At 39.8% G+C, this 12,752-nt stretch overlaps 1 protein-coding gene across 1 annotated transcript in view; it reads right to left on the reverse strand.

Moving 5' to 3' along the window:
- The window catches only part of LOC120913607 (sodium- and chloride-dependent neutral and basic amino acid transporter B(0+)-like), a 53,868-nt gene that overhangs the window by 12,848 nt on the left and 28,268 nt on the right, over nucleotides 1-12,752 (reverse strand). The window contains exons 8-9 of the mRNA XM_040323678.1: nucleotides 10,505-10,733; nucleotides 6,789-6,914 (exon numbers count right to left, since the gene is read on the reverse strand). Of these exons, the coding sequence (XP_040179612.1) occupies nucleotides 6,789-6,914; nucleotides 10,505-10,733 (355 nt within the window). The remainder of the gene's footprint in view (nucleotides 1-6,788; nucleotides 6,915-10,504; nucleotides 10,734-12,752) is intronic.

A 12,752-nucleotide genomic window follows, 5' to 3' on the forward strand; every position in this document is an offset into this window, starting at 1 on the left:
TTTTGTCCTCTAATGATCTAGAAGTTCGGCATGAGTAGAACTAAAGGCAGAACTTTTTTTTTTTACTTTGGATAGGGTAAGTGAGTGGTATAATCCCTGTCATTTTTTGGCCATCCATTTCCCACAGACAGAACTAGAAGTGATAGGAAACCCCTTCAAAAGAAGTCCCATTCCCATTCAAGTGAACTGGGTCATGCCTCAACCACCTTACAAACTGAGTGTAATGAACATCAACATGGCATAGTGATGCAAGCTTTTCAGGGTTAAAATAGGCAGTGAGGAAGTGACATCTTGACTCCCAGTCACCTGTCAACCACCCTCTGAAAAGCAATCCACCACAGATCTCATTTCAGAGGAGCAGTAAGGGTTGTCACAAGTGGGAACAAGCCCTAATTGCATTTGGGACAATGGCTTAGTCATTTGGTTTGACTTTATGTTTATGGTCAGGGTAATACTGGTTTTCACAACCAGACTCAAACAAGTTACATGATGATATTAATGCATATTGAAAAGCATTGTTTGCGGTGGATAAATTCCTTTGAAGGACTAAATTTGTTATTGTGATTGTAAGAGCAAAGCAATAGACTAGAGAAAAGAAAAACTGGAGGAGCTGCAGCTAGCTTGGTTTTATTCTAACCTATCTCGGAAAGTATACACTATTAGGCCAAAGGTTTGTGAACACCTCCGTAAGAATGTTGGACATCCTATTCCAAAACTATGGGCATTATTATTGAGTCACCCTTCATCCTTGTGGGGTCACCACACTTCTGGGAAGACTTTCCACAAGTTTTTGGAGGGCGTCTATGGCATTTTGTGCCCTTTCAGCCAAAGGATAATTTGTCAGGTACTGATGTTGGGCAAGAATACCTGGCTTGCAATCAGGGTTCCAATTCATCCAACCAGTGGTGTATTTAGGTTTTGTGCTGCCCTAGGCCTGACTAAACTCGTGCACCCCCTAATTTAAATAAGACCCACCCCTTCCTGTCAAGGCCACACCCCTTGCTGTTTAAGACCCGCCCTTCCCTAAAAAAAAGTGTTGCCTATAGTTCTACTTTAGGCACAAAATTCTGCAAATTTTATGGAGAGGACTAAGAAGGTATAACCATGCCAATGGTGCAGCAGAAAATCCATAGCACAGTGAGGAAGGTTTGTGGTTCAGGATAATAGGACAGTCAAAATTAGAAGCTCCGCCCCCCCCACAGTTGCGGAATGCTGGTCAGAAGCAGTGTGGCTGCTCTATGGGGGCACTAGACTAATTTGCCTCTCTGTCCAGTACGCCTTATAAGACTGGCGCTACACTAGCAGTGTAGCGCAATCTGGCGGGGACTCTTTCCATGCTGCCCCCCTGCAACGTGCTGCCCTAGGCCTGGGCCTTGTTGGCCTAGGCCAGGATACAGCCCTGCATCCATCAGGTGCTTTGTAGGTTTGAGGCAAGGGCTGTGCGCACACCACTCAAGTTTCTTTACACCAAACTTGTAAAAGCATGTCTTTATAGATATGGCTGTGTGTACCTGAATTCAACCATTGTTCACATACTTCTAGCCATATAGTATAAGTGGCTACAGCACATATCTTCCCATTTCCTAGAGTGGAAATGTTGTCCACAGCAATGAGTTAGTTGTTTGCTTTTAATGTCCTATTGAAACACTAATGCAAAAAAATGTTTTGCCCAAACATCCAGTAATATTTATGCTTAAAATTTCTAAGCCTATGCTATAGCAAACCACACAAATTACAATCTACATAATTTCCTTTAGATCGCCCAAACACTATGTAGTAAAAGGGCCTGCCTGATTGCATACAGATCGATTGGATAGTTTAGGTAGGGCCTCATATAATTTAGTTTTGGTAAATTATTTAATTTAATTGAAATTTGTCTGACAGTCAGATTGTAACGTGTAAGGGAAAAACATTGGCATTCTGACTGGTCAGGTTTTGGCTTGACCTATTGTGATTTCAGCATTATATTTCCTGGGTTAAAACAATATAGTGCAAACACTAGACAGTCCTTCAATTACATTGCTTGATGCTTCCTTGTCTCATATGTTAAAGGTAATTAACTGCATGTTTTAACATGACGTACATGTTGGGTAATATTCTTACCTAACAAACCTGATTATTTCTCACAGCATAAAACATACTGTTTGACTCATTAAGGAGGAACACTATACAAATCTGATTACACAGCTAGGACTAATAACACCTGAGGGATAGAGAAATGTGAAATGTGCCAGCACCAAAGGGCAAAACTTTATCTTGGTTCCTGTACTAAATGCTTGCTGCTGCAACAACATTTCTTCTGAGACACTTATATTTTGTTTTTATGTTACATTTTTTTCATTTTTGCCATAAATGCATGGATTTCTTTCATTCAGCCCAGGTTCCTTCTGACAGCGTCAATGAAATTTCATTCCCGCATTTCAGTCTTTGGGGGCGAGTTCAGAGATGACTATTGAAATCACACCCACGAAGTCGCCAAAAGTAGTACAGAAACTACTTTTGGGAAGTGGTGCAGCGTCGCACTGATTCGGACGGTGCCATTGCCAGCAATAGCCATCGAATTGGCATGCGATTTGACATGTCTAACCGCATGCCAAATAACTGCAATGTGAACCAGGGCTTAGTCTGAGGGATGATCTAAAAGATTCCTAAACAGTTAAACAACATAGATAAATGAATCCCCCTTACAGGCTATTGTATTCTTCAGAACATCCTACTCAAAGAGGCACTGGGATTTTTAGACTAAAGCCTTGTACACACGATCCGATTGTTGGCAGGGTATTGTCTGTTGACAGATTGCTGTCCTAAAGTCTGACCGTACGTATGCTCCTTCTGACAATTGTTGTCCAACTTTCGGCCAACAAAAGTTGGATGGCAGGCTAGTAAATTTTCGGCCGACAACGGTCTGTTGTCTGATTTTCGTATCGTCAGTACACAAGTCCTTCACACAAAAGTCGAAAGTACAAACACGCATGCTTGGAATCAATGCTCACCAAACACGAAATTAGCAGAAGAGGCCCAAAGGGTGGCACTCAAGAGCTGAAATTACTAATACTACGTCACTACGTTTGTGTTTGTTGGCCAACAATTGTGTACCGTTAGTATGCAAGACAAGATCCAGGCCAACAATCGCATTGTGTGTATGAGGCTTTAGGCCAGCCATAAACGGTTTCTGCTGAGCCGGCTGAGATTTGAACTATGCATGGGCAAGCTGAATTTACCAAGTTGATCAATCGTTTAACTTGGGTACAAACATCCTGCCAGATCTTACATGCGATTATCGCTAGTGGCTGGTTTAGCAGCTAACAATAATCACTGTACTTGCTGTATGTGAACTGCGCATTGATGAAATTTGCTTTTTCAGGCACTATACTGTCTATTTTTCCCCCTCTACGAGGGTCTGCTCCTCCAGCCTTCTCTCTAAACCGTTTACAGTTTGCAATGGTACGAGGCAAGGCCAAAGCCATTCACTCTCACCCTGCTAATTACAGGCTTCTGCTTTCACACTCGACCCCATGTTATTCATTTATTTGCAGACGTGGTGATTTTGATGTTATATAGCTCAACTTTATCATTAACTAATGGCCATCATTCTAACATCCTTCAGATCTATTTCATGCTACAAAGTGAACTTCTCCAAATCGTTAATTTTAGGCCTAGTTCTTCCTGACCCCACCCGTAAGCAACTTATAGAAATGTTCTCCTACTCCTGGACAGCTAAAAGAATCCCTTACTTGGGGATACTTTAACCTCATAGTCAGCCTATTAAGTCAAGATCAGTTATAAACTAGTGATTAGTAAATTGGCTAAAGAAACACAGCAATACTCCCAATGCTAACTTTCTTGGATGGACAGATTTTCTACATTCAAAATAATGCTACTGTTGCAAGTTTTTAGAACCCTACTCATCCCAGTGCACTCGCCTTACATGTGTTCCGTTACCTCCATCCTCAAAAAAAATATTTTGCAGAATAAAAGAGCTTCATACACCCATCTTATTAAACACAAAAATGCTGGTGGAATAGGCTTTATGGATAGTTCAGAATACTTGTTTTCTACCTAATTGACCCAGTTAAAACAATGGTTCCTTCCCTCACCAGACAACCTATAGTTGGATATGCAGTGCAAGAGCCTGCCTAGTTACAGACAATCTGAAAGTATTTAGGTTTGACCTCATATTATATAATTTTGGTAAATCTAAAAGAAAATTGTACAAGAAAATTGTATGTGTAGCCAGCTTTAGCCATACCTTGAACCTTAAATTGCTACTACTAGCCAATTTATGGAAACCAGTTAACATAACCTCCTTCCCCAACACAGTTAAGGTAGCATTCCTAGCATGACGGGCACTTACTAGACCCTCAGTAAATAATAGCCAAAACATAGAAGTTCTCACCCCTATTTCAACGTTGGAAGTTCTCATTTCCTATCTCTCAACAAGAAGAAGGCAGGCAAACGTTGGCTAGAGGACTATTCAATGACCATAACCCCAAATCAATATCATAGCTTGCAAGCTTCTATCATATTGTTTGATTCTATCACCTTGTTTGATTCTCCACAAATAACTCACTTCTTTGCTGGGGAGGTTGTGGATATACTGTCACTGTCATCCACATTGGTGCCTGCAAAGGCTTTACCAGTTTCTGGCATAAAACATTTCAGCTTGTATCCCAAGTTACCAGTGTGCTCACTAGCCCTGACCTGGCTTTAGCTTTACTGTATTTAGGTATAGTGCGCTTCCCCAAGGAATTTCATACCATCGTAGTCCTTATACTCTTTGCTGCTAAATCAGTTCTGAAATTACAGCTGTTCTAAAATGTATCTATGAATACAAAAAGGCTCTTGCCATCCAAACTGGGTCCCTTTCAAAACTCCAACAAGCAAGGAACCCTTCGATCCAATGGTTATCCTCATGACACAAAATTATTTCTGCTACTTTGTGTTGCCAAATGTTATTACTGTCTACAAATGCTTTAATGTAATTGGCAATAAAGATCTGCACACAACTATATACTAGACATGTGCATTAGTTTTCGTCCGAATGCATTTTCGTCCGAATTTTTAGGTATTTTCGTTATCGTTTTAACAAACGATAACGAAAGCACAGAAAACGAAAACCGAATGTGCCTTACCTTAACTCTATTAGTCCAATATTATTCTACATAAAGAGAAACGATTCGACATAGAGAGAAAGGATTCAACATTATAGAGACATGAAGAAGAGTCGACAAAGAGAGAAAAGATTCGACATAGAGAGAAAAGATTTGACATAGAGAGAAAAGATTCGACATAGAGAGACATGACGATTCGGCGAAGTAGCTAAAAACACTATCGCAGCAAGCGGACATTTATGGTGAAATGCTCTGCCCATAGGCTAAAGACGAATTCTAATGTTGGTTGACTAGTAATAATAATTAGTAAATATAATTATTATTAGTCATACAACATTAGAATTCTTCTATAGCTTGTAGGCGGAACATTCGACCGGAAATGTACGATTGCGTCATCGTACAGCTTCGTTGCTCTGTCAAATCTTTTTTTTTTTTTAAAAGATTCTGTCGAATCTTCTTTTTTTTTTAAAGATTCCGTCCAATCTTCTTTTTTTTTAAGATTCCGTTGAATCTTCTTAGAACATTCGACAGACACCATAAGCCTTCAATGACAGATTCAACCTTAATTAATTTGGATTTTCGTACGAATGCATTTTTTTAACAAAAAACAAAAACAAAATATTTCAGTGTGTACATGTCTACTATATACTACACTCAACAATATATTATTATTTAGGGTGCTTAAACCTCTCCACAGTGTCAATCTGTTAGTATAATAGTTTTGAATATATAGAGTACGCACACCCCATAGCCAAACTGCTTTAGTAATAAGTTTGTATTAGGCATATACATACAATTATACAACAAGTACAGATCGGAGGTTCTTGAGAACGTTTTTTTTTTATATCCTGGAAATGTTGGGTTTATCTCCTCCTCTCTCTTTATACCAGGGTCTGTCTCAGCTTTCCTTTTCATTACACCGTTAAGGGTACTGAATTCCTGTATGTATTTCTGAACATTAGGTCCTATACATTTTTAGTGTAGCTCATTGCACCCATATGCGTGCATGTGTTTTTGCTATGATTCAACCTTGGAGCGAATATCTTTGTTGTATTACGCTTCATGTTAGATGACATACTTGGTTATCTGTACCTGTTGTATAATTGTATGTATATGCCTAATACAAACTTATTGCTAAAGCAGTTTGGCAATGTATACTCTATATATTCAAAACTACGTATGCTTTGATTCCTTGTTTTTTTCCTCTTCTCCCTACCCATGGCTACGAAGACCTTTTAGTTTATTCCTTTGTATCCAACGTATTCTCTTGTATTATTGCTGCTATGCTCTATTACCTAAAGATAGTTGGTAAGATGCCTATTTTGCTTTACCTCGGTATCTTTTCTAAATACACAAAAAAAAAAAAACTTAATGTTGCAAAAGTCAGTTGAACAATTGGCTTTTGTTAAGCCGGCTGGAGCCGACAGGGCCACTTGTTATCCAACCCTATTATTATATTAGTGCCCCCTTCCTTTTCATTACTGTAAACTAGGCTATAAATGACAACCCTGAGTCCACGTATTCATGTCCCGTAAGTTATAATTGTTTCTTCTTTGCTACAATTTAGATTAAAGGAATATTTCAAGTTTAAGTAGTTCCACTATTTTAGCACAAAGATGCGTATTTGTTATGACTGCCATTACTTTGCTGAGTCAAAGGCATATCAGCTATACCTACCCACAGATGCAAACTGCGAATCAAGTCCTAAGGTGAGCAGCATGAAGAAGAACAGAACTGACCAGAGTGGAGCCACGGGCAGCTGTGACAGAGCTTCTGGGTATGCAATGAATGCCAATGCAAATCCTGGAGTAGAAGAACACAAAGGATTATGTTAACTTAAATATGAAAGGTATTTGAGTATGTGTAGAGTATGCAGCCCATCCCTGATTAGCACATGCAAGTTATCCAAGTTAAGTACTTATTGAAGCACACATATAATAATTCTCATTGATTTTACCTTGTTCATGTCAATAATTATTGGGATTATTAGATAATTTATAATGCAATCAATGTAAACATTGTACGGTAATCAAAATACTTCACTGCATTGCATTTATTGCTGTATTCAACAAAATATAGGGGTATAAAGACCTTGCAATTATTTGTCATTTTCATATAGCTGAGACACAATAAAAGGTGCTTTATAGAATGTAGCATATAGCATTGATTCATACAAACAACCATTCACATCACTCCCTGCCCCTGAGGTTCTTTCAGCATAATGTCCTTGACACAGCACACAAGCCAAAATACTAAGTATAAGTTTAATCTACTACTTACAGTATGGACAGTTGGCCAGCATGTTTCTGCATTGTGTTGTGTGCGTTGTATTGTACACTGTTGACGTTTAGGAGCAGTTGGGCATTTTTTTCAACTGATCCTGAACTCTCCTTTGTTATCTTATCAGTCCATGTACACAGGGTCGTTTACCTTGGTTTCTAGGCAGTTGAGTTTAAAGGCTTCTTTTGGAACGGGTTCAGAAGCTGAGTTCAGAGGCATTTCAAGTGCCAAACGCTTCTAAACGTGGCTAAACGCGGTAACTTGCGTTTAGCTGCATTTCATTTACAGGCATTTTTTATTTAAAATGCTTCTAAACGCAAACACGGAAAAACGTGACAGGTAAACGCGCCAAAACTGACTTTTGAAATGTTTCTATCTGTCAAGTTAAATCGTTCAGGAGAGGTTGTAGAAATGTCCCGTGTACATGAAGCCTAATGTCCCATACACACGACCAGGTTTTCAGATGGGAAAACTGGGAGGAGAGCTTTTGGCCCGTAAATCCCGGCCGTGTTTATGCTCCTTCGCAGTTTTTCCGACGGTAAAACTGCCAAACCCGCCAGCAAAAAAAAGGGAACCAGCTCTCTTTTTTCCCGTCAGGATTTCACCTAAGATTTACATCTTTTCCCAATTGAATCCAATTAGAAAAATGTGTGAAAACATTTATAAATAGAAGCCTAAGCGCCCATTCACACAGGGGTGGCACGACTTAGGGGGCGACTCGGCAGGGCGACCTGAAGACGACTTTAGAGGTGACTTGCAAGTCAATGCAAGTCGCCCCGAGTCGCCCCCAAAGTCGTACAAGAACCATTATCTATGTCGGAGCGACTTGCCTCGCTCCTATTAGAACGGTTCTATTGAACAGAGCGGGACGCGACTTGTCAGGTGGCTGTCACCCCTGACAAGTCGCCCCTGTGTGAATGGACACGTCCGAGGAACTCGGCAGGCAAAACTCATCGTTTTGCTCGTCGAGTTCTGTGTGAAGCTGCCGAGGATCTCGGCGAGCCAACTTTCCTCATTGAACAACGAGGAAATAGAGAACATGTTCTCTATTTGGCTCGACGAGGAACTCGTCGGCTTCCTTCGGCCGAAAGTGTACACACAGCCGGGTTTCTCGGCAGAATTCAGCTCCGATCGAGTTTCTGGCTGAATTCTGCCGAGAAACTCGGTCGTGTGTACGGGGCCTCAGTGTACTCATTTATGCCATTATTATTTCGGAAATATTTTAGTCACATTACTTTATTTTAAAGCCGTATTAAACACAAAAGCAAACCATATATTGCAGCTTACTACTTCTTAGATGCAGTGGCTGCATTCATTTTTCTTTTTGGGACTTTCTTTCTTTTATTGTCTCCTGGTGATCCAGTCAGTAAGTATGATGATTTTCAACAGAACAAGCGCTATTTCAGATGTAGCAATTTAGACTGTTGGGACAAACCATTTACCATTGACAGGGGTGCTTACAATGATCAGCTTTTATTTTGTCATGTCAAACCTTTATCCCAAAAGAAAAAAAAATGTTGCTGTAACTGTTTGCGTAACTGCTGTGTAAGCTGGATTTTGGCTTCAATTTATTAGTATATCTAAATCTGCTAGTCCATCTAACACTCCCCTTCCCTGACTGACAATGCTGCTGTCCAAAGGTGTCCCTCTTTACTTCATCCAGAGAGGGGGCACTCTAATACAGGAAGTGTGTTACTGGCCAGATCACCAGGTAATAAAACAGAGGGGACAAAGGCTACAAAAAATAAATAAAAAATGAATGCAGCCACCACATCTAATGATTGGTAAGCTGCAACAAATTACATATTATGTTTTGGGTGTCATACTATTTACATATTGCAAATTAAGGGATTTATATTCTTTTTTTTGTTTGTTTTACATTTTCATTTAATCTAGAACTGCTTTCAACCAATTTCCATTGACACATTGTTCTATAAATGTTCTCCCCTTATTTCTTTAATAATTGGTAATCAATAGTAACTATATTCCTAGGTTATACTAATCAGTATGGCCATTATACCCTACATGAATATATATGTTTGCTTATTTGAGTTGTTTAGGCTTTTGGGCTGTGTGATTTTAGTTAATTAAGTAATTTGAGAGAAATTAATTTTGAGTTAGGCTCCATTCACACTTGTCATGCAACTTTGGACATCAAAGTGACATGGCAAGTCGTTCCCCAAATTTTCCAATGGTAACCATTAACATATGCGTGATTTAAAGTTGCAGCCACTTTAAAGTAGTTCATGCACTACTAAAGTCCATCTTTCATGCAACTTGAGGGCCATAGACTTCAATGTTAACCTATTAAAATTGCATGAAAGTCGTACTTGAATGTTATACAATGTAACAGTTGTCTATTATCACTGGTCAAAGCCAAAGTCGTATCCAAGTCGCACCCAACCAAAGTTGCGTCAAAATGGTGCATCAAAGTTGCACGTAAAGTCGGTACAAGTGTGAATGGAACATAAAGTGGGGTACACTATAAGAAAATTGGACAAACTTTTTTTTTCAATGTCTCACAGCAAATTGGAACCAATGATCGAAAATTCGTATGAAAATTTTCACGAAAATTCGTGTACGACAAATTTTTTTTTTTTTTGTTTACTGTTTCTGCTCATGTACAGTCTTTCTTTTCAGATTTTTCTAGTATGAAAACGGTTCATATTAAACAAAAATCGATCGTTCTGTTCCCGTACGAGAAACATTTTGGAGTTTGTCCCTTCAAGACTTTTCCGTACGAAAATTCAAAATCGGCTGCTATACAAAAATCGTACGAGAATTCTGTGGATTCTTTCACACCGCCGTGACTTGAAAGTCATGCGATTTTGCCTCGATTTCAGGGAATGCCTGTGTAAACTTGAGGTCTATGGACCCTTAATTTGCATCAATGTCAGACCAAAGTAGTACAGGGACCACTTTGGAGTCGGTTCGACTTGAAGTCACACAGATATGAATGGTTATCATTAGGATTCATGGGGTACGACATGTAATGCGACTCCAGGAGGCTCCTAATGCCCCAAAAGTGCATTGCTAGAATTCTCTCAAGCTTATGCCACTATACACAGCCATGCTAAAACATACAGGTCATAAGCTACATTTGGATTAGTTACCTGAGTCCACTACGTCTTTTACTGGTTTCTGTGCTTTAAAAGCCATGTGACCAAGTATAGAGAAGATGGCAAATCCAGCAAACACACTGGTGAGGCAGTTGGTTACACACACCATTATGGCATCGCCATAACTATTGTTGTGAAATTTGTTGTAGGACGAAAGAGCTGTCAGTCCACCCCACGCCACTGACAGAGAGAAGAAAATTTGCGTAGCAGCGTCTTTCCAAACCTTCAACAAGAAACAAAATAATAAAATCATTGTGATTATTTGCATACCTGTAGAGTAACCCAACAAAATCATTGACCTACAAGGGCTTCTTTCTTTTACTGTTCAAGCGGAAAGCCTTTCACCTTGTAAATGATGCCTACAGCAGGCCCCCTTTGGATTCCATTCCTCTAAGACCCAGTCAAGGATAAAGTACTTCTCTGCCTTCTATGGATAACAGTAAAGCCTCATACACACAATCGGACTTCCAACTGACTTTTCCGTGGATTTTGCTCCGAAGAGCGTTGTCTGTGAACTTAGTATGCATGCACACGGCAGGACTTTTTCAGCCAACAAACACGAACGAAGTGACGTGATAGACGTACCAGGTGTTTTTCTGCTCTTTACCGCCACCCTTTGGGCAACTTTTGCTATTGTTGTCTGATCTTTAGCATTGGTTCTGAGCATGTGTGTTGGTACTTTGGACTTTAGTCTGATGTACACAAGATCGGATTAGCCGACGTAGGACATTTGTTGCCGGAAAGTTTGTCTGCTCTCACAGTGAACATTTGTCCCATGAAAAAGCGAAAAAGTTTGTCCGATGGAGGGTACACATGGTCGGATGTCCGCTAAAACAGGTCCGTCGGACATTTGTTGTCAAAAAGTCCAATCGTGTGTATGGGCCTTTAGGCTAGTAACTGGCCAGACAACTTGAATTGCAGCTAACTCCTTCTGAATTGACTAAAGCACCATCTGGCTCAAAAGTAATAAAATTAAAAAATCGTCCGAGCCAGGTGGAAAATGATCAGATGGGCAATGGCTGTATCCAATCAGATGTAGTCAATGTTCAACAGAGCCTCTGCATTCAGTGGCAGCACTGGCATTACAGTCCAATACAATAAAAGTGCAGCCCCAGTGCAACCTGCAGGGGAGATTCCTCTATCTACACCATTTTGCATGGTTGGGGGAATGATTGATTTTCTCTTGTTCAGCCCATGGTGTATGGCTAGATAAAGCTGACAGTGTTGGAAACACTTCAGAATCATACACCTGATTGGATTTTCTGCGGACAAAGCATAAGGCCTCGTACACACGAGTTTCTCTGCAAAAAACAGCAAGAAACTTGCTGTTTTTTTTTTTTTTTCGACGAGGAAACTGTCGTGGAACTCGACAAGCCAAAAAGAGAGCATGTTCTCTTTTTCCTCTACGGGAATGGAGAAAATTGGCACTTCGAGTTCCTCGACAGCCTAACAAGGAACTCGACGAGCAAAACGGCGTGTTTCGCCCGTCGAGTTCCTCGGCCGGGTGTACGAGGCCTTAGACTTGTGTCCGAAGGGTGTTGGCCAGGAACTTGTCTTGCATACAAATGGAAAAGAATTGTCGGCCAACAAACACGAAACAATGTGTTTTTTCAGCTCTTTAGTGCCTTCATTTGGGAAACTTCTGCTAATGTTGTGTTATGGTGAGCATTGCTTCTGAGCATGCGTTTTTGTACTTTGAACTTTTGTCCGAAGTACTTGTGTACACACGATCGGAAAAACCGACAACCCACAATTGTTGGCAAATAATTTTAAAGCATGCTATCCCACATTTGTCCGTGGAAAATCCATCAACAATTGTCCGATGGAGCATACAAACGGTCGGATTTTCCGCCAACAGCCTGTCATCACACAATTCCCGTCAGATAATCCGATCGTGTGTACCAGGCTTTAGAGCCATGTACTTTTCTACGTAAATTAATGGATTTATTTCCTAATGGTTTCTCTTGAAGACTTTCTTTAGAAAGAACAATAATTAGATCATTATTTAAATAATTTGACTGCAAATAATAAGACTAGATAAGACTAGACTAGAGCAGATCCCAAGTCTATATTTTCTGACTTTGCCAAGAAAATCGTGCGTGTTTACGAGGTTTTAGGAGAAAAAAGGATAAAAAAAAAAAAAAACGGTTGTCATCTAATGACATTATAAAACATTCTTCCACTTTTTCAGTTTCAGTTTGAGACCACCATTTTAGTAATTTACAATAATGCAATAACATAT

This window comes from Rana temporaria, chromosome 9, assembly GCF_905171775.1.
Source record: "Rana temporaria chromosome 9, aRanTem1.1, whole genome shotgun sequence".
Lineage (NCBI taxonomy): Eukaryota > Metazoa > Chordata > Amphibia > Anura > Ranidae > Rana > Rana temporaria.